A 24629-nucleotide genomic window follows, 5' to 3' on the forward strand; every position below is an offset into this window, starting at 1 on the left:
TGTCAATAGCGTCGGGTTTTATACATCCGTGTCCACTGCCTCATTTTTGAAATAGTCGTGTAAGTCGGTTTTGAATGGAGTGCAAGATAGGATCGAGCACAGCAACTTAGCAAACTGCGCCGATCGATTGTCTCAATCTCAAACATACCTGTGGATTGATCAAGTTCCCACTAGTGATCAAGTACATGTATGCAAATCGAACCCAACTCGGGTTTTGCATGTGCAGTCTGAAAGATGTGCGTCATGTCAAAACTTCATACTATAGATAGGAGAATGTAACGCTCTAGTTGTAGCTTACTCGACCGACCCTCTTTTTTAACTCTCCTTGATTTTCGACACTATTGTCGGGCTATTATCTGACTCTGAAATATAAGATCACGCAAGCTTCACAGCATGTGAATACAGTAGAGTTTCATCGGGAGGAACCCGGCAGTTGTGTAATCCCACCGGCGCACAGTGGACCTTCCGTAGGACTCTTGCCCTAATGTGAGCTGTACGCGGCTGTGGGTCTATTTGAACCATTCTTCAGCTGGTGGCTTTTTTTCCTCGATCCCCTGACGCCACGCGATTTGACCCGCTTATTAAGTTTTACCCTTTCTGCAGGAATGAGGTTACATCTTGATATTGGGATGTACCGTAGTAGACTTGTAAGTCGGTTCTTTATGAAGACAGGACCTTGCAGCCAAGACAAGAGACGGGTAAGGAATAAAGCTAGTGGGTTAAGCGTAGATAGTGCGAGTATAGTGTGTCCATAAGCATAAGTTATCACAGTAATGATCAACGGATATCTCAATCCTTTGAGGTATGCCGAGTACTCCATACAGTACACTCGGCGCCGAGTTCCCCTCATTCCCCTCCAAGTCTCACTCCCACTCCAACTCCAATCCCACTTCCTTCTCTATCCTGTTCTTCCCTGTACATATTCACATTCACATTTACATTCCTACCCTCCGTACTCCTCTCCCATTCCCCACCATGACCCTCCCAACAATCCCCCTTCTAATAAACAACACCTCGGAATCTCCCACCAAAACCTTCGAAGTAATAAGCCCCTACACTAACAAACCCTGCTGGACTGCCGCAGCAGCAACACCCGAAGATGCAATCCGCGCCGTCGAAGCCGCCAACACCGCGTTCCCATCCTGGTCGCAAACAAAGCCCACCGTGAGACGCGACATCCTCCTCAAAACAGCTGACATCCTCGAAGCCCGACTGGAGACATGCGCCGAATACATGCGCACCGAGATGGGCGCCGATGTAGGCGCTTCACAGGGTTTCGTCGTTCCATTGGCTATCCGCATGCTGCGCGAAGTCGCTAGTCGTATTACTAGTATTTGTGGTAGTGTCCCTGTTGTTGAGATGGAGGGGCAGAGTGCTATTGTTTATAAGGAGGCTATGGGTGTTATTTTGGGGATTGTGCCGTGGTATGTATATGTTCACCTTGTTACATACATTATAGTATAGTACTAGTATACTATGCTATACTACAGTATTCAAAGACTCAAGTCTCATACTGATTCATGCAGGAATGCTCCTTATGTCTTCGGCATCCGCTCCGCAGCATGTGCCCTCGCAGCGGGTAACACCACCATCCTCAAATCCTCTGAACTCACCCCGCGCTGCTACTATGCTATTGGTCAGGCATTCGTAGACGCTGGTCTACCCGCCGGCTGTCTGAATGTCATTCATTGTGCGCCGCAGGATGCACCTGAGGTTGTCAATGCCATGATTGAGCACGAGGCAGTGCGCAAGATCAATTTCACTGGTAGTACGGCTGTTGGTCGGAAGATTGCGCGTGCTTGCGGGCAAAATCTTAAACCGTGTCTTATGGAGCTGGGCGGGAAGAATAGTTCTATTGTTTGTGCCGATGCCGACTTGGGGGTTGCTGTGCAGGGTGTTTTGGCGGGTGCTTTCTTGAATGTGAGTTCCACACCTACCTATCAAGTGGTACCTATCAAAAGAAGAAGAGGATGATGAATAATATGGAGGACAACCATGGCTGACTTATATCCCCTTTCTCCCACTTAGTCCGGCCAAATCTGCATGGCCACAGACCGAATCCTAGTCCACACCTCCATCCTCACAGCCTTCACAGAAGCCCTCCAAAAGGCCCTAGCAGCAGGCGCCGCAACCTCAACCCAACCTCCAACCCTCGTAAACACAGCCTCCAAAACCCGCGTCGAAGCCCTAATCTCCAGCGCCGTCGCTGCAGGCGCCCACTTCATCTCCGGCTCGGCCACACCTATCCCCACCACATCCGACTCCGGAGTGCGCATGGCACCCGCCGTCCTGGGCGGGGTGAAGGAAGACATGGCCCTCTGGCAAGAAGAATCCTTCGCATCTGTCGCGGCGTGCATGCCTTTTGACAGTGAAGATGAGGCGATCCGGTTGGCGAATGGGAGTGGGTATGGATTGTCTGCGTCGGTGTTTACGGAGGATTTGAGGCGGGGGTTGGCTATGGCGAAGAAGATTCAATCGGGGTATGTATTCCATTAGGATTGTATGGATGGTATGGTTGCTGACTGTTGGTTAGGGCTGTTCATATTAATAGTATGACTATCCATGATGAGCCGGCTCTTCCTCATGGCGGTGTGAAGAATAGTGGTTGGGGACGGTTCAATACTGATGAGGGATTGAATGAGTTTTTGGTTACGAAGAGTGTTACCTGGATGGATTAGTGTATAAATTGCATCGGTCAGCGTGGTTCGGCTTGCCGTGGATGGTGGTTGGTGGTTGTTAGCTGTATAGCTGCTATGAATTAGCTCCCAGCCCCTCCATTCTGTCCCCAACTCTCCTTCCTCCGCATAATCCACACACGTACACCCATACACAGTCCACAGTTCTCGGACGAGAAACACACAGTCTTTCGGAATCCGCACTATCTCGGTGTGTATTAACCCGAGCAGTAGTGTGGAGCAGATATTCGGGCAGACCAACAAAATCGAATATAAATGAGAAGGAACAGCAGGGGATAATTGACGATGAAGCTATACCATGTTTTCTTTGAGGGCTCAGGTATATAGATCTGAGTATGAATTCCGTCGGTTATTGAAGGGAACTCGGTGACATCATTGGCCCACTCGGGCAATTCCCATCCCCGGATTTGGTCACGTTCGGCCAATCAGGGGGCGGCTGTAACAAATCTCTTTTTCGGTTCTTTCTGGGAGATGGAGTATGGAGATGGGATATGGGGGAGATACTGATATATTTGCTGTTATATACACTTCTCTGCTTATCATAATATGTATTTTTGGTTAAAATTCAGGTCATGTTATGCGGTCCGAGTCGGAAATTTCGGAACGTAAGATGTATTCCGAGGTCCAGCTGCATGTCTAGGGTCTGTGGAAATAGGGGATCGGTAACTGTTGTTCGGGGCGTGGAATGAATACACCGAGGGATAAACTGACCGGGGTCTGTTCCCCCGTGGACCAATGGTTCTCCTTATGGCACTCGTAGCAGGAATGAACATGTGAAGATGAGCCCATGTCACTGTGCATATATCCTAGTTTAATAACTTATATAAATGTCACTTATAGCATGTGAACATGTGAAAGTGAATGGAATGCTTCCCCAGACTCAACTACAAACCAGCTCGTCGTAATTAATAAAGCGGGTACCCCAACTTTCCACTTTCCCCACTGCCTCGGCCGATACTTGTCGGCTTCTGATTTCCCCTCTTACTTTAAGTCTCGCATTCCCTCGGTCTTCTCTTTCTCTCATCTTCACCTATTCCTCTACACACATCATGGCTCCTCAAGTAATTGTGGTTGGCGGTGGACGTAAGCTCTCCCTTCCTGCATTCCCCAGACTCAGCTGACCATCCTAGTGTCCGGTCTCAGTGCCGCCCACACCGTCTACCTCAACGGCGGTAACGTCGTCGTTCTGGACAAGCAGGCTTTTTTCGGTGGTAACTCTACCAAGGCCACCTCCGGTATCAACGGTGCCCTCACCCGCACCCAGGTCGACCTCGGCATCCAAGATAGCGTCAAGACCTTCTACGAAGATACCCTCAAGTCGGCCCGAGACAAGGCCCGTCCTGACCTGATCAAGGTCCTGACCTACAAGTCAGCTGCCGCTGTTGAGTGGCTGCAGGATGTTTTCAACCTCGATCTCACCCTCGTCTCCCGTCTCGGTGGTCACTCTCAACCCCGGACACACCGTGGTCACGATGCCAAGTTCCCCGGTATGGCCATCACCTATGCTCTCATGCAGCGCCTGGAAGAACTTGCCGACAAGGAGCCCGGCCGTGTTCAGATTATCAAGAAGGCCAACGTGACTTCCGTTAACAAGTCCGGTAACAACGTCACCGGTGTTACCTACACTATCAACGGCGAAGAAAAGTCCGTCGATGGTGTCGTCGTCCTTGCTACCGGTGGCTACGCCGCTGACTTTGGTGACACTTCCCTGCTCAAGAAGCACCGCCCCGATACCTTCGGTCTGTCCTCCACCAACGGCACTCACGCCACTGGTGACGGTCAGAAGATGCTGATGGCCATCGGTGCCAACGGTATCGACATGGACAAGGTCCAGGTCCACCCTACCGGTCTTGTGGACCCCAAGGACCCCCAGGCCAAGTTCAAGTTCCTGGCTGCCGAGGCCCTCCGTGGTGAGGGTGGTCTTCTCCTGAACTCCGATGGCCAGCGGTTCTCCGACGAGCTCGGTCACCGTGACTACGTCTCCGGTCAGATGTGGAAGGAGAAGGAGAAGGGCAAGTGGCCCATCCGCCTCATCCTCAACTCCAAGGCCTCCAATGTCCTGGACTTCCACACTCGTCACTACTCCGGCCGTGGTCTGATGAAGAAGATGACCGGCAAGCAGCTCGTCGAGGAGATCGGCTGCGGAGAAGCTGCCCTCAAGAAGACCTTCGACGATTACAACCTCATCGCCGACGGCAAGCAGAAGGACCCCTGGAACAAGCGTTTCTTCCACAACGGACCTTTCACCCTCGACGACGAGTTCCACGTCGCTCTCATGGAGCCCGTCCTCCACTTCACCATGGGTGGTATCGAGATCAACGAGCACGCCCAGGTCCTCAACGGCGAGCAGAAGCCCTTCGAAGGCCTTTACGCCTGCGGTGAGCTGGCCGGCGGTGTCCACGGTGCCAACCGTCTGGGCGGTTCCTCCCTCCTCGGCTGTGTTGTCTACGGCCGTGTCGCCGGTGACTCCGCTTGCCAGCACCTTTTCCAGAAGCTCATCACTACCGGTGGATCCGCTTCTAGCCGTCTCGGCCAGATCTCCCTCCACATCGACCCTAACACCCCCGGAAAGGTCTCTGTCGAGTGGGGCGCCGCTGCTGGTGGCGACCTCCCCCCTCTCGCTGCCGCCCCTGCCAGCGCCCCTGCTGCCGCCGCTCCTCAGGAGCAGGCTGCCAAGCCTGACCCGGCCAACTTCAAAATTCCCGAGACCGAGTATACCATGGAGGAAGTCGCTAAGCACAACACTAAGGAGGATCTCTGGATCGTTGTCAAGGGTGTTGTCCTCGATGTCACCAACTGGCTCGACGAGCACCCCGGTGGTGCCAACGCCCTGTTCAACTTCATGGGTCGGGATGCTACCGAGGGTATGTTATCGCTATCTCCGTATTATATGAACTCATTTACTAACTGGTTCCCTTTCTAGAATTCGCCATGCTACACGATGACGAGGTTATCCCCAAGTACGCCGGCCACATCGTGATCGGCCGTGTCAAGGGCCAGACCCCCAGCCTGGAGCTGTGAGTGTGGTTAAGAGATATGAGCATCCTCCTACCTCTCACGTCTCTCCTCCTCCCCTTCCTCTCTCCATCTCTCTTGAGGTCTTCCTCCTCCCTCAACGAAATAAGAACTTCAGCGTGTCCTACATACCCCGTCTTCGTCTCTATTTTGCTTATGCTTTCATGATTGAATCTGGGAATCTGGCCGTTTCCTATTGGAAGTTGTGCTTTTGGTTTCTTTGTGTATCATACATAACATCTTCTTCTTATTTTATCTGGAATATATCTTTCTAGAGTATGATCATTCGTTGTATTACGTTACTTGTTCACTTGTAGTTGGTGTACTTGGTCTATGGCTGTGGATCCTATAGCCCTGGTTGCACTGTTGTATTGCCACACCTGTTTGTTCTAGTATTTCAGTATATGACTAGGACACTTGCATACAATATCTTCTCAGGGGAAGTCGGGACAAATCAAATCACCGAGACCTCGGCTCAGACTCACAAATCGGCTGATGCATGCAAACTACCGGAGGAACCAGTCTAATCTCCGACTGGCCAGCATAGACAACTTACATGTACACAAAAAAAGATGATTAGTTAGTTACTCCGTACAATGGGGCATAATTTATTTCAAATGAACACCTACATGTACTGTAGTTAGCTATCTACACACACCTCTATACAATTATACAACGACCCCCTACCTATTCCTACCTATTCCTACAACAAGACGTAGACTACCCCTTCATATGCACCAAAATCATCTTCAATCGCCTAACAGCCGGTCCATCCCCATCCTCATGCCCAGTGCCTTCACGCTTATTCCCATCCTCAATCTCTTCCCTCGCCGCTTCGAGTACAGGCTCCAGATACCCCCATACATCATCAACATACCTCTCCTGTACGTCCATCCAGTCAATAGCGCCAGGGAGGTATGTTGCGATTGTGTCGCGGAGGGACGATCCAGATCCAGCTCTAACTCCAGATCCATATTCATTCTCCATGAGGAAGGTATCGATGTCGGGTATTAGACTCGAACCCGATATGCCCCCATTCCCACCCTCTCCCTCTCCCATCCGGTTCTGCTTTTGCTGTTGACGATCCAAGTCCTCGCGCATAACACCCCCAACTCCCCTCCGAAACGACTCAATAGCCTCAATCTCACCCCGAGACAAAGGGGCCGGCGCGGCATATCGGTCTAGCGAGGGATGTGTTTCGGGTAGGGTTGCTGGGTCTGTGTCCATGTTTGGATCGAAGGATGGGTCAGAGAGGAGGGATAGAACGGCTGAGCCGTCCGTTGGTTCGGGGTTGTAGGTTGTTGGTTGTTGGGTGGTTGTTTGGATTGGGGTTGGGGGGTTGCGTTGCCAGGCTGTTTCATATTGGGTTTGGGCTGGGTCTTGCGCTCGTTGTTTTCCTTTCCAGGGGCCGGTTGTTGATTGGAGGTCTGTCTCTTGTCCTTGTTCTTGGTCCAATCCTAGTCCCAGTCCTAGTTCCTGGCCATATTGGAACTCGGCTTCTGTTAATGGAGGGAGCTCGACCCCGCCTTGTTGGGGGAGTTCATTTCTGAAGGTCGATGCTTGTGTTCCTGTAGTTCCTGGTGCTGATGCTGATCCTGATCCTGGTGTTGAGACAGCCCGACTCGCGCTTGCAGTGTGTGTATTGGCAGTGGATTGTAGGGAGGATTGTCCGGCCTTGTTGCCTGTACTTGCTGCTAGGGATTGGGAGAGCTCGGCCGAGGTGGGCGGTTGGAAGGCGCTTTTTGCTAGCTTTGTTGCAGAGGATTGGATGCGGGATGCTAAGGAGGACGGTTGGTTGGAGCTATTGCTCTTTTCATTGTTGGTCGTGGCGTTGGTCTCGGGGCCGCTGCTGCTGCCGTTGCCGGTCCCGTTGTCCTTGGCCGTGCCCCGCGTGTTCGGCTCGGTCATGGTGGCTTGATAGGTGGATTGGAGGGGTGTAGAGGGTGTATAGGGGTAGCTCTTAGGTTTGGGAGAGAGTAAGGTACGAGTGCCATTGTTGCCCAGGAAAGGGTATTGTCGGGTTGCTCGGGTCGATGGGTCGATGGGTAGCCGGATATCAGCATGTGAAGGATTACCTAGGCTAGAAACATTCTAGGAGTAGCTGGATGATATCACATTTTAGTTTTGTTTTTGCTTTTTATTTGTGTGATCTGTGACAAAGGACGTTTAGAGATCTGAGATTGTGTCTGAGGCGGATATGGATATATATTTGAGAACCTCCACGACGTTGCGAATAAGCTCACCGACAAGTGAAACACTAGAACAATAAAGCTCTAGAGTAGCTCTTAAATCACTGCAGCTTTAAAAACAGCTCAGACTACCTCTTATATTTGTCCCGCAATGCTAAGCGTGGGGGTCTGCTTAGGCGTCAAAGATGACGACAGAGGCGGTGATGCCATGCATTACAAACTTCAGACTCTATAAATGACTTAGATGATTTGAATAGAAACTAGAAACACACAATCATTCACAAAGAACACATGTCTATTCAATTGGTATTCGTGTCGAGAGTGGGATACGGGGTTTTGTAGGGCAGAGGGGCGCAATGTTACAGTCGCTAAGTGTTGATGTCAGCATTGTGGAGGTCTAGGTAGGTACCTAGGAAGTAAGGTCGTAGCCTGAACATAGAGGTAGAGATAGTTCACTATCTCAGACTATCAACCTCCAGCTCTCTCTGTGATCTGATCTGCGTAGTCATATTGATGGTGGGCAGAACTGGGCGTATCGAACTCTCCCCACCACCGCCTCAACTCTCCTCACCTCAACTCTTTTCATCCTCTTTCATCAGTCTTGTACACATCCCCCATCCCTTGTGTCTTCCGTTTGTTACATGCATTTATTCTAATCATCCGCCTCTCCCTCCAACAGAATCTTTTCCCCTAGCTTTGCGGTCCCCACCTTACCGGCCCATCAGCTTCGTCGACTCATTCGGCCGTCGACTTCCACTTTCGCGATCCCCTCTGCCCCTCTTTCACCTTACCGCCACACTCTCTCTCCGAATCCTATCGGACATTCTTTCCTCTCGGATTCCGCGCACGGCCCGAGTGATTTTCTGCCCCGATAGAGCTTTCGGAAGCATTTGCCAACTCTATTTTTCCTGTCCTTGCCCTCGTCGCGGTCAAGGGCTAGAACGAGAAAATGGTAGACAGAGATCCAGGCACACCCACCTGGAAGTTCACACAGTGAGTGCCGTGTAAATGTTTGACCTGTTCTGCAGCTGACCCTGTTAGATGCTTCGGCGATAAAGGCGATGTAGAAGATATTACAGAAGGTAACTACCAGCTTCCCTCGCACTCGGCCGGCCAATCTACACCAAGTGCATCAACTGACATGTGCACGCCAGCGGACATCATCTCGACTGTTGAATTTGACCACACCGGTAACTATCTTGCCACTGGTGACAAGGGTGGACGTGTGGTGCTATTCGAGCGAAACGAGACGGTAGTACTCCCGGCAGCACTCGACAGCTTCGTTATTGACCATTCATGCAGAAAAAAACCTGTGAATATAAGTTCCACACCGAGTTTCAGTCACACGAGCCGGAGTTTGATTATCTCAAATCGCTAGAGATCGAAGAGAAGATCAACAAGATTAAATGGTGCCGACGACAGAATGCATCCCACTTCCTCCTTTCGACAAACGACAAGACGATAAAGCTTTGGAAGGTCTTTGACAAGTCGCTGAAGGTGGTTGCAGAGAACAACCTATCAAATGAGCTCACTCCGGCGAGCGCGGTCGGGGGCGGTGGTATGCCTCGTGCACCCCGCGTCTCCTTCAAGGATCCCGCAGCTCTGAAGTTGCCTCGTTTGACACACCATGATACCGTGGTTGCTGCTGTTCCACGGAGAACATACGCCAATGCCCACGCGTATCATATAAATAGCATCTCCGTTAACAGTGATGGCGAAACCTTTATCAGCAGTGATGACCTCCGAGTGAACTTGTGGAACCTCAACATTCAGGACCAGAGCTTCAACATTGTGGATATCAAGCCGGCGAACATGGAGGAACTCACCGAGGTAATCACAGCGGCCGAATTCCACCCGGTCAGCTGTAACTGGTTCATGTACGCCAGCTCTAAGGGTACCATCAAGCTTGCCGATATGCGGCAACGGGCCTTGTGTGATGAGCACGCCAAATGTATGTATCCAGCTATTCTATGGGTTTCATTTACTAACACCGCTTAGTGTTCGAACAAGAAGAAGATGCTTCCTCCCGTTCTTTCTTCTCCGAGATCATCTCCTCCATCTCCGATGTGCGATTCTCCAACGATGGCCGATACATTGTGTCCAGGGACTACTTGACGGTGAAGATTTGGGACGTGAACATGGAGCGACAGCCAGTCAAGACTATCCCCATCCACGAGCACCTCCGCCCCCGCCTCTGCGACACCTACGAGAACGACAGCATCTTTGACAAGTTTGAGGTGGTCTTCTCTGGTGATGCCGATAACGTCATGACCGGAAGCTACAACAACAATTTCATGATTTACCCCACAGAAGAACAGAAGGATACGGAGATTGTGCTACAGGCGGACAAGTCGGCATTCAAGGCAAAGAAGGTTGGTGTGCCGACGCCTATGAACAAGGGTAACGGAAAGAAGGCCGGGTCGCGGTCCGGAAGCCCTGCTGGCCCCGGCAGTCGGATGAAGAAGGAGACCGATGCCGACCAGATCGACTTCAACAAGAAGATCTTGCACATGAGCTGGCACCCATTCGAGGACAGCATTGCCATTGCGGCGACGAACAATGTGAGTTTCTCTTCTTCCGAACTAGCGAACTAGGCATGTATTAACATCTGCAGCTCTTTGTCTTCTCCGCTCTCTAATCGAAATGCCATTATCATTTTTCATGGACAGGCGCATCTGGGGTTTGGATCGGGTGGCTGATGGCCTTGAACAGGCAAGAAACGAAGGGCGAAAATCAGAAAATAATAATAGCAGCATGCCATGAGGACGTTCCCTTCCCATTTCCCTCGAGTCTCTACCTCCGAGGAGATCCTAGTTTCTGTTTCTGCCTTGCTTTCCCTTGTCTGCCTCATACAGAGGCAGCGAGGTTGTCGAAGGCGTTGTATCAGGCCTATTCATGATAGAGAATGTCATGCCTGTTGAAGGCGCTTTTCATAGTTCTCCTGCTCCGTAAAATTGAGCGATACTTCCTAGTAGGCGTCCTCTTGGGACTACCTATGTGTTTGTCTATCTCGCACGTAGTCTACGACCGCCCCTTTACAAGTCCATCACCTCTCCCAGCCCCCAACCCGGAAATATTATACACGTCCATTCAAATCATCAACACCAAGATGAACAATAGACAACAAACCTAATCAGCCTATTCAGGCTTTAGCGATTCACCTCTTCAGGCCAACGAGTCATGTTTTTTTCTGCCGGAATTTGGAGGCGATGACGAAGGCGGACTCATGCCGTGAGCCAATCAGCAGACGACAATACAGGGACTTCCGGAGAATCCATTGTCCGATAATGGCCTAAATAGGTTAGCGCAAGGAAAGCCTCCACTGGAGCCCGCGATCGGTAGCGCGCAATTCCATCACCCCAGTTTGTGTCTCCTGCCTATCTGCTCCGGTTCTTTCTTGCACTTCTGCAAGCCTGTCGTCTTTCTACTCTCGAGATTTCGGGTCATGCTGTGACCCCAGAGCAACCTGAGCGTTGCCGACTAGAGACAGCTCCCGCTCTCGATTACTTTCCTCCCCTCCCTCCGCGTTCTACCTCTTCCCTCCTACTGGAGTTCATGCATAGATCATGAATTCTGGAAACGATAACTGGCACTCCTCTGGTGGGCCACCGTCGCATCCTGGCATGGACCAGATGAATCAACAGCCTCGGCCCCTGGGGTCGTTCAGGTATGCATTGGCCTGTATTGCAAGTGTTGATCAGAGACTAATCGATGGCTTTGGTCCAATAGTCAGAACCCGTCTCAACAAGGTCCGGCGTCGCAACCCTCCGGCCCTGTTCTCCCTCCCCCAGCTGGTTAGCCTACCTGCACCCTACCTGCTTTTCCATAACTCCCTCGAGGATTAGAGCAATGTTGAGAAGCTTATAAGCTAACTTTTGCGCTCCTACAGGTCCCTACCACCCCGGTCAGTCTGGCGGTCACTCTCTTCCTGGTCTGGCAGAACTCAGCCAGACCCACGGAGGTCCGCACCAGTCCCCAGCCTACGGACAGCACCCCGCCGGTCCTTCTCACGGTACCGGTCATTCTCTCCCTGGAATCGGCCAGGCCATGCAACATGCATCCCCTCAGCTCAACCGTGAACGTGAGCGCGAGCGCGATTCACGAGAGCGGGAGATTATCGAGCGCCAGCGCCAGGAAGAGATGGCCCACCGTGAACAGCGCGAACGCGAACGTGATCGCGAGCACCGTGAACAACTTGAACGGCAGCTAGATCGCCGCGACCAATCGCATCACCCCGTCCAGAGCCACACTGGCTCGATTCCTCTCCACCAGCCTGTGGCCAACAAAGTTCCCAACTCTATCCATGGCCCGGGAGGTCTCCTTTCGACTCTCGGTGGAACACCACAGGGTGGCCACCAGGGCGGACCCCAGTCTGCTGCTGGCTTGTTTGGTCCGCAAATGCAGCACGGTGAAGGCACACCTCGGTCGTACATGCAGCACCCTGGTGGGCCCCCAGGACAGCCTATGATGGGATACAATACTTCTGGACAGCAAATACCTGGAAATGTTGCAGCTCTTGCGCAGGGCCAGCAACCAATCCTGAATGACGCTCTCAGTTATCTGGATCAGGTGAAGGTTCGCTTCGTCGACCAGCCAGATGTCTACAACCGTTTCTTGGACATCATGAAAGACTTTAAGAGTCAGGCTATTGACACGCCAGGGGTGATTCAGCGGGTTTCCACCTTGTTCAATGGTCACCCTGCTCTTATTCAAGGATTCAACACTTTCTTGCCTCCGGGATACCGTATCGAGTGCGGTACCGAGGATAACCCTGATGCTATTCGCGTGACCACTCCATCCGGCACAAACACTCTCAGCATGCCTCGCGCTGGACGTCCCTTTGAGACTACCACCAACCCCCGGCCTACCAGTGACGTGCATGGTCAGTCTGACTTCTACCGTGACCAGTCACGTCCCGGTTGGCAGCAGACACAGCAAGATCAGGGTGTCCCTGGGTCTTACTCTCCCGGCTCAAGAATGATGGGCCCGAGCATGTATCCGGATGGACAGGGCCCAGCTCAGGACCATCACTACGGCTACCCGACCCAGCAGGAGCAACAAGCTGCTTCAGTCATGTCCCACCAGCAAGATCACCGCGGTGTGGCTCAGCTTCAGGGCGCTGCTTCGGCAGCATCTGCTGGTCTTGGTAGATCTTCTCTCCTGGGAGTCTCAGCTGCTGGTCAGAACAACAGCCTGACTCAGCCCATGAATAGCCTGGCAGGTGTCGGAACTGGCATGCTTCAGGGTGCTCAAGATTTGAACAAGCGTGGCCCCGTTGAGTTCAACCATGCTATTAGCTATGTCAACAAGATAAAGAACCGCTTCTCCAGCGCACCTGAGATCTATAAGCAGTTCCTTGAAATACTCCAGACATATCAGCGGGAGTCAAAGCCCATTCAGGATGTCTACGGACAGGTCACTCAGTTGTTCAACACTGCTCCTGATCTCTTGGAGGACTTTAAGCAATTCCTACCCGAATCTGCCGCGCATGCCAAACAAGTTGCGGCACAGCGCCAGGCCGAAGAGCAAGCTCCTCTCAGCAACCTTCGAGGTGAACCTGCTGGCTTTACCTCCCAGACTCCCAATCGCGACGTGAAGATGCCTCCTCTCGGTCAATTCAATGTCAAGGACCCCAAGGAGAACAAAAAGCGACGCGGTGGGCCAGGAGGTGGAGTGGGCTCTTCGATCTCTGGACCTGCCGGTGCTGAAGCTGCTCGCATGTCAGAGTCAGGCAGAGTTGGCCAAAATGGGCAGTATGGCAATGTCAGCAAGGTAAGTTTTACATACTTGGGATCTCTTTCATTATTTTTCGTCCTCAGCACTAACTTTATCACAGAGAACGAAATACCACCATGGCAAACCCTCTATTTCTGACATGGCAAACGTCTCCCCCACCTTGATTCCTGCTCTCCCCGAACCTATTCCTCCTTCAGTGTCGATGACCCCAAGCCAAGAAGAGATCGCTTTCTTCGATCGCGTGAAGAAGTTCATCGCCAACAAAGTCGTCTTTAGTGACTTTTTGAAACTCTGCAACCTTTACACCACCGATCTTCTTGACCGGCACGTCCTGGTAAAGAGGGCCGAGGGTTACATTGGTTCTAATGCTGAGCTCATGAGTTGGTTCAGGCGTTTCATGAGTGCTGAAGAGCCAGAGGACAAGACCATCGACCCCAAGCCGAACACTGAATCAGGCGTTGTCAACTTGGCTCACTGTCGGTCTCTGGGACCGAGTTACCGTCTGCTTCCCAAGCGTGAACGCCAAAAGCCCTGCTCTGGCCGTGACCCGCTTTGCAGTAGTGTTCTCAACGATGATTGGGCTTCGCATCCTACTTGGGCATCTGAGGATTCCGGGTTCGTTGCTCACCGCAAGAACCAGTACGAAGATGCATTGCACCGCATTGAAGAAGATCGTCATGACTACGATCACCACATCGAGGCCTGTGTGCGTACCATCCAGTTGATCGAGCCGATATGCCAGCAGTTCCTCCACATGAATGAGGCGGAACGGGCTTCGTTCAAGCTGCCTCTAGGTCTTGGTGGTCAAAGCGAGGCTATCTACCAGCGGGTTATCAAGAAGATTTACGATCGTCAGCGCGGTGAGAAAGTCATCCAAGACATGTTCCAACGTCCATGCCACGTTCTTCCCATTGTCCTGTACCGCCTGAAGCAGAAACTTGAGGAGTGGAAGGCTTGCCAGCGTGAGTGGGACAAGGTATGGCGTGAGCAGATGCAGCGTGCATACTGGCGCAGCCTTGATCACCAGGCTATTGCCACCAAGCAGACTGACAAGAAGCTCTTTGTTGCCAAGAACATCCAGCAAGATCTGCAAACCAAGTTTGAAGATGCTCAGTCCCTTCGTAAGAGCGGATGGACTCCTCCCAAGTACCAGGCTGAGTTCAAGTTCGAAGACACGGAGGTTCTCTTGGACACTGTTTTCCTGCTGCTTTTGTACTTTGACCGCAGTACCAATGGCTTTGGTGCTGAGCCTCAACGACTCATCAACTTTGTCAAGGACTTCATTCCTATCTTCTTCGGTCTTGACCGTGAGACATTCCACCAGTACATTGATGAAATCTCCATCGCTATCGTTGATGACGAGGACTATGCCAATGATGATGTTTCAAATGGCAGCCGCAAGGTGGTGAACACGCAGAAGCTGGATCTACTGCGTGAGGCTCTTGACCGCGGAACTGAGAAGCCAAACAAGGAAGATGGTATAAACAACCACGATGAAACCCCTGTCGTTCGCGCTACCTCTACTGTTTCTGAGAATGAGGAGAGCTTTGATGTCGCTGAGCTCAGATGGATGGAGCATCCCGGCCAGGGCAACTTCAACCTCGAGCGTGAATACACCTTGAACGAGAAGCACAAGAAGAAGGAGCACCACATGTACTCTAATCTCAACATTCTCTGCTTCCTGCGTACCTTTGAGATCCTCTATTCGCGTCTTCAGCGCATCAAGCAGCAGGAGCCCGAGGCCCGTGAGCAAGTCCGACGTGGTCTTGTGCCTAAGCCTGCCCACGATCTGTGCCTCATGGACCGATTCCCCAGCGATTTCTTCTACGACGTCGATCCCAAGGCCAACCTTTACAAGCAAATTGTGCGCATGTGCGAGGAGGTCATCAAGGGTGACATTGACCAGATTCACCTGGAGGAGACTCTTCGTCGCTTCTACATGCAGAGCGGATTCCTGCTCTACAACCTGGAGCGCATCTTCTCTTCCATCGCCAAGTTCGTGGCGTCCATCTTCACCGGCGATTCTCGGGACCGCAGCTCAGACATTGCCAACCTGTTCTTCAAGGAACGCGAGAAGGAAGAGACAACCCATCACCAAGAAATCCAGTACCGCAAGCAAGTTGAGCGCCTGGTCAAGGATGGCGATATTTACCGCATTACCTTCGTAAGTCCACCCACCCACACCACAAAACCAACTACTAACAACATCTAGCACCCCACCGACCGCCGCGTGACAATCCAAGTAATGACCAGCGAAGAAGCAACCCTGGACAACGAAGACCTCACCGCCGAAGAACGCTGGTCCTACTACGTAACCGCCTACTCAATGCGCGACCCAACAGAAGGCGTCCAATTCTCCAAAATGCGTATGCCCTTCATGAAGCGCAACCTCCCCGCAAAATTGGAAGAAGACGAAGAGTACGACCGCTACTACCGAAACCTCCAGCACCACGACGGCCTAATCATCCGCATCTGCGCAAACAACTACACAATGCTGTACCAGCCCCCAAGCTACGATTGGTTCTGGCGCTCCAATGCCCCCATCCCAGACAAGGATGCCGACGCCGACGCCATCAAGACCCAGCTGGACGATGTCGCGAAGGAGAGATCGGCTATCCGTGAAAAACGCCATGATCGCTTCGTCGAGAAATTCATTAATAACCCCTCTTGGGCTCGCGGTCTCAGCAAGGATAATGTCGATCAGTCCAATCAGCGCTTCCGCTCTTGGATTAATGGAACTCTTTCTGATAGTCCGGGTCCTTCTGGCCCTGAGGCCCCCGCCCAGGATGATGTCCCTCAGAAGGAGAAGGCTGATGGTAATGGTGATGCTGTTGATGCCACTGCCAATGCCAACGCCAGTGCCAACACCAACGGCAACGCCGATGCTGGCTCTGGTGCTGGTACTGGTTCCGCCGAAGTCGACGCCGCTGCTGCTCCTACTTCTACCTCTGATGCCCCCCAAATCCAGAACCAAGCAGAAGGCGACACGGAAATGACAGACGCCGAGCCCGCCGAACCCTCAGCCGAAACCGAGGCGTAAATTGTGTAACATAAGATGGGGTTTAATTTCAGTTCTTTTGCAGTTTTTAGTGTCAGTGTTCCACCTTTCATGCGTTCGTCTTCCCCGCTCGTGCCTTTTGTCTACGCCTTGCGAGGCTTGGTGTGCATTTTATTTTATTTTATTTGCTGTGTGGGTGGCGTCTACTATGAGGAAATTGCGAGATGATGTTACTACGGTTTGCTTTTTTCTTCATGTTGTATTTGTATCTTTCTTTCTTGTGTTTTTTTCCTTTTTAGTTGATTTTTTGTCTTATTCAATGGAATGGAATAGCTTGGATGACTGGGCTGTTTTAACTTTTTCAGTTTTGCTTTATTTATTGTCTTTGTAGACTTGTGGTTAACATGTAGTGTGTTGTTCTGAAGGCTGACCTTCACCAGGTCTGTATCGAAAATTCAGCAAGGTGATAGTGATATGAATAGTTGCAACGGTATTCGCTGTAAACAAATCTTGCTTATCCTCTTAAGTACCATAATTTTGGGCACAAACAAGGTCAAAGATATGGGTATTGCATTGCATACAGGACACTATCGATATGACGATCATCTCTTACTCAATAAGTGCAGTGCATGTCGACGAAATCGTGTGCTTAGCTGGCAATAACAGTCAATCCGACCCTAAAGTATTTCAAGATAACCATCGTGTCTAGTGTACATGACCAGGTAAATAGCGATAGCTCACCACATAATGAAGAATCTTCCTGGCAACAGGTGTTGGTTTAACACCCCACAATTAAAGTCGATCAGGAGATCAAAGATCGACCCAATAACTCTCGCCTAATTTGAGTCTATCCCCTTGGCAGGGTTAATGTCGGTTATCAAAACCAGAGCTCCGTGTGGCCGAACAGCTAACCGAAACAGTCCCGAGACGAGAGTCGGGCGAAACTCGGGACGCGGTTATGCACATCGTCTTCTTCCCTCAATTCGGGCCTTTTCTTGTGGTTTTTGGATGCTTGGGATATAAATAATTGCCTTGTTATTACCAAGAATCGCTTTTATTATCACATTTTATGTTGGAGTGATGCGCTGTGTGGGTTGCGGAGCTGAAGTCCGAAGCGACCGAGGGAAACCCGACCACCGAAGAAAGGCCGTAGTTGACGTCAGCATGAATCGGGTGCGACGTTTTGGGAAGTTGGGCATCATAGAAAAAAAGGGGAATGGGAGGAGAGGCAGCTAATGCATATAGTTGCAATGTAGATGCTATTGAGCGGAAAGGTATAGTTCGTAGCTTCCCCGTGAAGTATATAGACATCCCGTGGGAACTGGGCCTAGAATAAGAATATAATACAAACAACTCATGGAAATCAAGTCCCCCTTCCATTCTCCCGGTACTCCGTACTTGTGGGGATTGCCAGGGTTAAACATATATCTATCCTTTCCCTCCTTTCTCTCCCTCTTCAACTTCTAGACCACTCTCCACTCCCCATTCCCCATACTCCCCATACTCACCATGGCTGCTTCTGCACTCCTGAAGAGTCGTGTGCGTCGGCCTTCGTATCTGAAGAAGCTCTGTAAAGCAGAGGATCTCATTGACCTCTTCCCCCATGGCTCCTACATTGGCTGGTCCGGATTCACCGGCGTTGGATATCCCAAGTACGTTACACAACTCTCAGCCAATTTACTCAATTCTAACAATTGCACAGGATGGTTCCAACTGCTCTAGCAGACCACGTCGAGAAGAACAAATTGGAAGGACAGCTGAAGTATAACCTCTTCGTGGGAGCTTCCTCCGGTGCGGAGACGGAAAACCGCTGGGCACGCCTGGACATGATTGAACGGCGGAGTCCGCACCAAGTCGGAAAAGAAATTGCCAAGGGAATCAACAATGGGCAGATTAAGTTCTTCGACAAACATCTGAGCATGTTTCCCTCGGATTTGGTCTATGTGAGTCTCGGGAGAACCCGCCGAAACAACCACCTGCTAACCTTAACTCCAGGGCTACTACACCCTCAACAAGCCGCAGAACAAGATTGACGTGGCTGTCATTGAGGCTTCGGCCATCACGGAGAATGGCGGTATCATTCCTGGTGCTTCCGTGGGCGCATCCCCCGAGCTTGTCCAGATGGCCGACAAGGTCGTCATCGAAGTCAACACCGCCACTCCCTCCTTTGAGGGTCTCCACGATATCGTGGGCTCCGACCTTCCTCCTGGTCGCAAGCCATACCTAATTATGGCTCCCGAGGACCGCATCGGAACAACCTACATTCCCATCGACCCCGAGAAGGTCGTCGCGGTTGTAGAGTCCAACTACCCAGACCAGACCCAGCCCAACGCTCCAGAAGACGAAGCCTCGCAGGCAATCGCCTCCAACATCATCGAGTTCCTCAAGCACGAAGTCAACCACGGCCGCCTGCCCAAAAACCTCCTCCCCATCCAATCCGGCATCGGCAACATCGCCAACGCAGTAGTCGGCGGCCTAAGCAAGGGCGGCGCAGACTTCAAGAACCTGAAAGTGTGGACAGAAGTCCTGCAGGATTCCTTCCTGGACCTCTTCGACAGCGGAAACCTCGACTTCGCAACCGCCACTTCCATCCGCTTCTCACCAGACGGCTTCAAGCGTTTCTACGATAACTGGGAAAAATACGCTGGCAAGCTCCTCCTCCGCTCCCAGCAGGTCTCGAACTCGCCTGAAATCATCCGCCGTCTCGGCTGCATTGGCATGAACACCCCCGTCGAAGTCGACATCTACGCCCACGCCAACAGCACTTGTGTCATGGGCTCGCGCATGCTGAACGGTCTCGGTGGTTCCGCCGATTTCCTGCGTAACTCCAAGTACAGTATCATGCACACACCAAGTACCCGCCCTAGCAAGATCGATCCTACTGGTGTTAGTTGTATCGTGCCTTTCGCTACCCACGTCGATCAGACGGAGCATGATCTGGACGTTATCGTTACCGAGCAGGGTCTCGCTGATGTCCGTGGTCTTTCTCCCCGTGAACGTGCCCGTGTTATTATTAACAAGTGCTCTCACCCTGATTACAAGCCTATCCTTACGGATTACCTTGACCGCGCTGAGTTCGAGTGTCTGCGTAAGGGTATGGGTCATGAGCCGCATTTGCTGTTTGAGGCTTTCAAGATGCATAAGAACTTGCAGGAGAAGGGTACTATGAAGATTGATTCCTGGGAGTAAGTGGTGTAGAGTGCTTGGCGCTCTGTTTTATTACAAATTTATGTAAAATGGCTATTACAGGCCGTGGTTCTGGTGTCGGGTGTTTTGTATATATCATTAGCGGTTTGAGGAATTATGTCTATTTCTATTTATTCTTGTTTCTTCGTAAATGGAATTGTAGATAGACTTGTTTTTTAATAATCCAGAAGAAGTTGAAGATTGAAGAAACTGGTAGGGATAATGTTGGCATTAGGTGTGATGATCTACCATCCCGATCTCCTAGATCGACCGACCACTGAGCTTTTTCATCATGTTGTGTAACAAACATGGTCTTGATTGATGTCGGGAAGCACATTTTTGATAAGCGTATATACTTTACGCAAGATGTTCCTTGGAAATCATGGGCTTTGCAGATTGGAACCGCTTTGCATTCCTTTCATATTGCAGAGAACACACATATGGATATTAAGTCTTCTAATGTTGTTGCTGTTGTTGACGGGAATGGAAAATGCCATCAGTTGCAAGGGAATGACTTATGAGTGGCGTGCTCCGGAATTAAGAGACGATAAAGCTCTCTTTGACCTCCCTTTTCAGGTGCGATGGGCTTATGGGAAGCTTTCGTTGAATCTTGTTTTGGATATTGGGGACAGTGTCACGGACAGCTATTGGTGGGTGCTTTGAAGGATATTGGAAATCGCCTAGCTGAAGAGGATGTACAGACCAGGTTGAGTTTATCTGATACAGTTACTAGATTGAGATTTATCAGACCATTGAAGGACCATTGAAATCTACTAAACAAGATCGTCTAGGTACAATTGAGGGCCTTGGCCTTGAATAAAGGGATAAATTCGGTTAAGATAATCTGTGATCCTTTTTGGGCAAAATGAACCAAGATATATCTAAGATAAACAAAGATAGAAATTGACGAGTTGCAAGCATAAATTCAACATGACCAATCAAACTCCAATAATACCAGCTCCAATGCCAATAAGGCAATCAAATAGAATATATAAAAGAAAAGAACTCAACAAGCATCGTACATTCAGGGCGAAGTACCAGTAAGCCTAGAAAGAGTCAGCTGAATCCAATAAATACCAGTAAAAGAAGTAAAAACTCACCGGCCCCAAATCGAACCAAGGAATCCAGTCTGCGAATCCGTTGACTTACGTCTAGCCCATCCAGACTCGACGTTGTAGCGCTTAGTATCCTGAAGACCAGCGAAAAGGCCACGACCTGCAGTTGCGCGCTGTACTTATGTTAGTATACTGTACAGATGTGGCGTGATAAGATGAGGTATAAGTGATGTACTCACGCGGTGTTCTTGCGCAGAGCGAACCCAGTAGTCAGCGCCGAAATCGTTTTGAAGACGGGCGTGCTCGGAAGTGGTGGGGGACTTGGAGGGGGTTGTCATTTTGATGTTCGTTTGAATTGAACGGGTTGGTTGTGTTGTGATGTTGTGTGTGTGAAGTATAGACTGAGTAGTAGATACTAGTCTTGAGTCTGTGGTGTTGAGATAATATATCGAAGTATTCAATAAATCTTTGTGTGATGATGAACAAATAAAGTAAAACGCCGTGTAACAAAAAGACCCTTATATACCCTAGTTCCAGTCCCGTTGCTATCATTTACCAAAAGCATCTTCTATACTACAACGGAACATCCGAAGCTGAGCCACATCAGCATGGCCTGACACGACTGGCCGAACCAAACTAAACCCAAACCGAGCCTCAATTCGGTTCCGAGGCGCTGGATCTCGGAATTCCCCAGCCGTTTCTCCGCGAGCTGCTCGACATGATAGGCTTAAACCGACCGGAAATAACCCGTTTCAAAGACTGGATAGCATGATCTCTATCCCGTAATATTGGATATCGTCCGATGCAAAAATTATTAGGTCAGATGGCTGTTGGGGAGTGGTTGGGCGACGATTTCGAGTGGTGACGTATAATTCGGTGGTGCGGTATGGCGTGGTCGGCCGAATTGAACTCCATATCACTATGCACGGGGATGGCCGTGGCCGTTGCCGTTTCTGAGGTTGCTGGAGGATCTTCGGTGCGGATGTTGCCGAGGGTTTGTTTTGGGGGTTGTGTGATTTGCTGGTTGCTGGTTGTTGGTGATGGGTGGCGTTGTACTTTTTTCTGGTCATGTGTTGGTGGTATGATCGGGTGGCATGTTTTATGCGCAGATGTATAGCTTTGCGAAAATTGTTAGGAATTGTGTTCTTTTGGAGGACTCGAGGATTCCGAGTTTATTCATGTCTTGGATATCTTTGATGTGTTGTGCAATGTGATCTCGTGTGACTACATATATCTTGTTCGCCCTATACTTGAGTTGAGGCTGAATGCAATGTCCATTTCTGAAGGGGTGGGTTCCCTAGCATTTTCAATGACATGAAAGCAAATAAAGTCTATCTGACTTATTTGCGTTCAATTAGATTGCCCATTGATGTGTTTGGTCTCTTGCCATATTGTTGGCTATGGTTGATGAGATCTCGAGTCGAAGATCACACTATTGTGCGCATACAGTGTCTAGAATGCGACGTTCAGCAAATGGCAATGCAAATAACAAGTACTCTGATCTTGAACTTCATCGAAAACTGAAATGGAGAATGGTTCAAAAAATGGTTAGTCGGGAGGGCAGTGGTGTTGTCCAAGTGGCACAGGCCCCAGGAAAGTGCAGAATCCCTATTCAGTGTAATGTATATTGATGTATTGATTGTGATAAAAGGGTCAATCAAAACCAGAAACCATTTCAGATAGTTGATAAAAACTGCATTTCAATGCTCGAGGGTCGGTGAATTTGAATTTAAAGTAAAGCGAGGAGGTATGTAGATTCGACGATCACACATTCCACAGATAAAATTCCCTGCCATGTGGATGACCGACACAGATCTCACCCCAGAATACTCGATGTGGAATGTGAAAACGTTAAACTAATGACACGTCTCACCCACAAAGCAGAGAGATCATATGCAGTCAAAGCCGTTGACCCAAGTAAAAAAAAACACGCAAACCCTCAAAGAAAAAGCCACAGATAGACCATGCACCCTTTTAATGAACAAAGCAAAAAGAGATCCAATCATTTATTGGTCATCCGACAGACTTCTGTCCAGTCATGCCCCAGATTCAAAGAACACCCCTGGAAGACAGCCCCTGAATAACCTCAAAAAGGGTGGTGCCAAGACTACACTAGAAACTGACTGTATCCGCTTCAGACGCCCAGACAGTCCAGATCCGTTGTCACTCTTGGCTAGTGATCGATTGGATTACAAGCCTAGCCAAGATTCTTTGGGCGGTCTGGACTGTTGTGTTGTCTTCATTCGTTTGGTAGGCTTGACTGTACAGTGTACGGCGGTTCTTCAGACACAGTACAATACTACCAACTCTGCCTTGTACAGATACCGTATCGAGTCCAATAATGCGGCACATCCGATAAAGAGACCAATTTCCAACGCCCACCCAAGATATTGCTAATGTCTTACCCAGACTCCATACGAGACATCCACCACATTCCCCATTCCAACCCCAATAACGTCCTGAAGAAACCTCATCAATAATTCAAGCCAATCAAGACACTATCACACCAACCGCCAGACTAGCGAGCGCAAAATATTTAAGTCACTAATTCAGCCTGATTCAGGAGAGCCGGCGCTACCTAGCTCCAATAAAACAGTCCATAGCCCTTCTCCACAAATGGCAGTAACCTGGGCCCCCCAGCATCCGTTGGGATCTACCCCGAAGAAAAGGGATCGCCAGTCTAGGAGATCCAGACTTTGACTGGATTGAGATCAGCAATCAATCATTGACAACTTGCTACACTACGTGTACGTGCACTTGAGAAGACTTCTACTGTAGAACATTCAAAATGCTACCGTGGCTCCATATATGTAAAATTACAGTTTCCGCAATTTACGTCCCTTGATCGCATACGTAGGCTGCAATGTTTATTTCTCTGGTAACGAACACACTAGGTTATGCTATACTCCGAGTAGAAGGTGGTTCGCGGACGAACACGCGGTCGGTGACTACTTGCCGAAAGAATTGGATATGAATTAATTAAATTGCTCGCGTCCATATTACAGTAGTCCATTGCTTGGATTGAGTTCTTGTCGGATGATCGGCAGCTCATTGGAGTGAGTTGATCGTCAGGGGTGAAAACAGCGCATAGTGTAGTGTGCGGGAGGAAGGAAACGGGATTAGAGGTTTGAATGTATAGGATTATATTCTTGAATATCTGATATTGATATGGTAGAATGACTAGAGATGCTATGGAGAGACATACTCTTGGCACCGTTGCCTCCGGGCATGCCGTATACCTATGGAGTCAATAAACAGTGGCCATACTAGGCAATACCGTATTGTGTTTTGATGAGATCGGCAGGGCGGAAATTGAAGGTACACAACCAGCCAATCAGATGCCAGGATCTATCCAAGTTTAGCTTGAATCTTTCCTATTCAAGACTGGCCGAGGACGCTATGACATACAGCCCCACATGGCGTGGGAGGAGATTTCCAGTTTCCTTTCCGTCTTGAGGGCAACCCAACTCTGCAGTGAGACTGTATGGCGGGCACTCAGCTCCACAGCCTCTAGACCTGTCCAGAGACATTCATCTTAGGGAAATGAACAACCGAACATTCTAGGGTTTTAGGGCACTTGAGGATGGGTTTGCCACTGCCCAGGCGCACTGTAAGCCACAACGGGGGTACCTTACATATGTCTGACAGGGACTCGTGTAACCCGGTGGCTTGAAAGAAGTTAGGAGTATCTGGGGGAAGGCCCTCGCAGCGGTAAGGGGGCTGTGAGACAAGGCTATTTTGGATGTAAGACCGG

The 24629-nt window shown here is 50.2% G+C and overlaps 7 protein-coding genes across 7 annotated transcripts; 5 read left to right on the top strand and 2 right to left on the bottom strand.

Annotated features, from left to right (window-relative positions):
- Positions 1 to 975: 975 nt before the first annotated feature.
- On the top strand, positions 976 to 2678 carry PENARI_c015G03660 (aldehyde dehydrogenase; the record flags this gene model as incomplete). Its single annotated transcript, XM_022633740.1, has 4 exons — positions 976 to 1424; positions 1527 to 1920; positions 2029 to 2480; positions 2534 to 2678. The coding sequence occupies 4 exons, from the start codon at positions 976 to 978 to the stop codon at positions 2676 to 2678; spliced, it is 1440 nt and encodes a 479-aa protein (XP_022486261.1).
- A 1067-nt stretch (positions 2679 to 3745) lies between these two features.
- Positions 3746 to 5717, top strand: osm1 (putative fumarate reductase Osm1; the record flags this gene model as incomplete). The annotated part of the gene is made up of 3 exons (XM_022633857.1): positions 3746 to 3779; positions 3827 to 5560; positions 5620 to 5717. 3 exons carry the CDS (start codon positions 3746 to 3748, stop codon positions 5715 to 5717), a joined length of 1866 nt encoding a protein of 621 aa, XP_022486287.1.
- A 691-nt stretch (positions 5718 to 6408) lies between these two features.
- On the bottom strand, positions 6409 to 7619 carry PENARI_c015G11009 (uncharacterized protein; the record flags this gene model as incomplete). The annotated part of the gene is made up of 2 exons (XM_022633905.1): positions 6409 to 6414; positions 6474 to 7619. The coding sequence occupies 2 exons, from the start codon at positions 7617 to 7619 to the stop codon at positions 6409 to 6411; spliced, it is 1152 nt and encodes a 383-aa protein (XP_022486355.1).
- A 1230-nt stretch (positions 7620 to 8849) lies between these two features.
- On the top strand, positions 8850 to 10538 carry PENARI_c015G01819 (protein phosphatase 2A regulatory subunit CDC55; the record flags this gene model as incomplete). The annotated part of the gene is made up of 5 exons (XM_022633697.1): positions 8850 to 8893; positions 8942 to 9152; positions 9203 to 9851; positions 9899 to 10461; positions 10515 to 10538. The coding sequence occupies 5 exons, from the start codon at positions 8850 to 8852 to the stop codon at positions 10536 to 10538; spliced, it is 1491 nt and encodes a 496-aa protein (XP_022486437.1).
- A 928-nt stretch (positions 10539 to 11466) lies between these two features.
- Positions 11467 to 16676, top strand: PENARI_c015G04481 (transcriptional regulator SIN3; the record flags this gene model as incomplete). Its single annotated transcript, XM_022633760.1, has 5 exons — positions 11467 to 11567; positions 11630 to 11694; positions 11790 to 13672; positions 13737 to 15800; positions 15849 to 16676. 5 exons carry the CDS (start codon positions 11467 to 11469, stop codon positions 16674 to 16676), a joined length of 4941 nt encoding a protein of 1646 aa, XP_022486210.1.
- A 1467-nt stretch (positions 16677 to 18143) lies between these two features.
- coaT (acetyl-CoA hydrolase ACH1) lies at positions 18144 to 19823 on the top strand (the record flags this gene model as incomplete). Its single annotated transcript, XM_022633800.1, has 3 exons — positions 18144 to 18286; positions 18337 to 18577; positions 18630 to 19823. The coding sequence occupies 3 exons, from the start codon at positions 18144 to 18146 to the stop codon at positions 19821 to 19823; spliced, it is 1578 nt and encodes a 525-aa protein (XP_022486481.1).
- A 1021-nt stretch (positions 19824 to 20844) lies between these two features.
- PENARI_c015G00454 (uncharacterized protein) lies at positions 20845 to 21213 on the bottom strand (the record flags this gene model as incomplete). Its single annotated transcript, XM_022633664.1, has 3 exons — positions 20845 to 20866; positions 20921 to 21048; positions 21115 to 21213. 3 exons carry the CDS (start codon positions 21211 to 21213, stop codon positions 20845 to 20847), a joined length of 249 nt encoding a protein of 82 aa, XP_022486344.1.
- Positions 21214 to 24629: the final 3416 nt, after the last annotated feature.

Source organism: Penicillium arizonense (assembly GCF_001773325.1).
Source record: "Penicillium arizonense strain CBS 141311 chromosome Unknown PENARI_contig015, whole genome shotgun sequence".
NCBI classification, from domain to species: Eukaryota; Fungi; Ascomycota; class Eurotiomycetes; order Eurotiales; family Aspergillaceae; genus Penicillium; species Penicillium arizonense.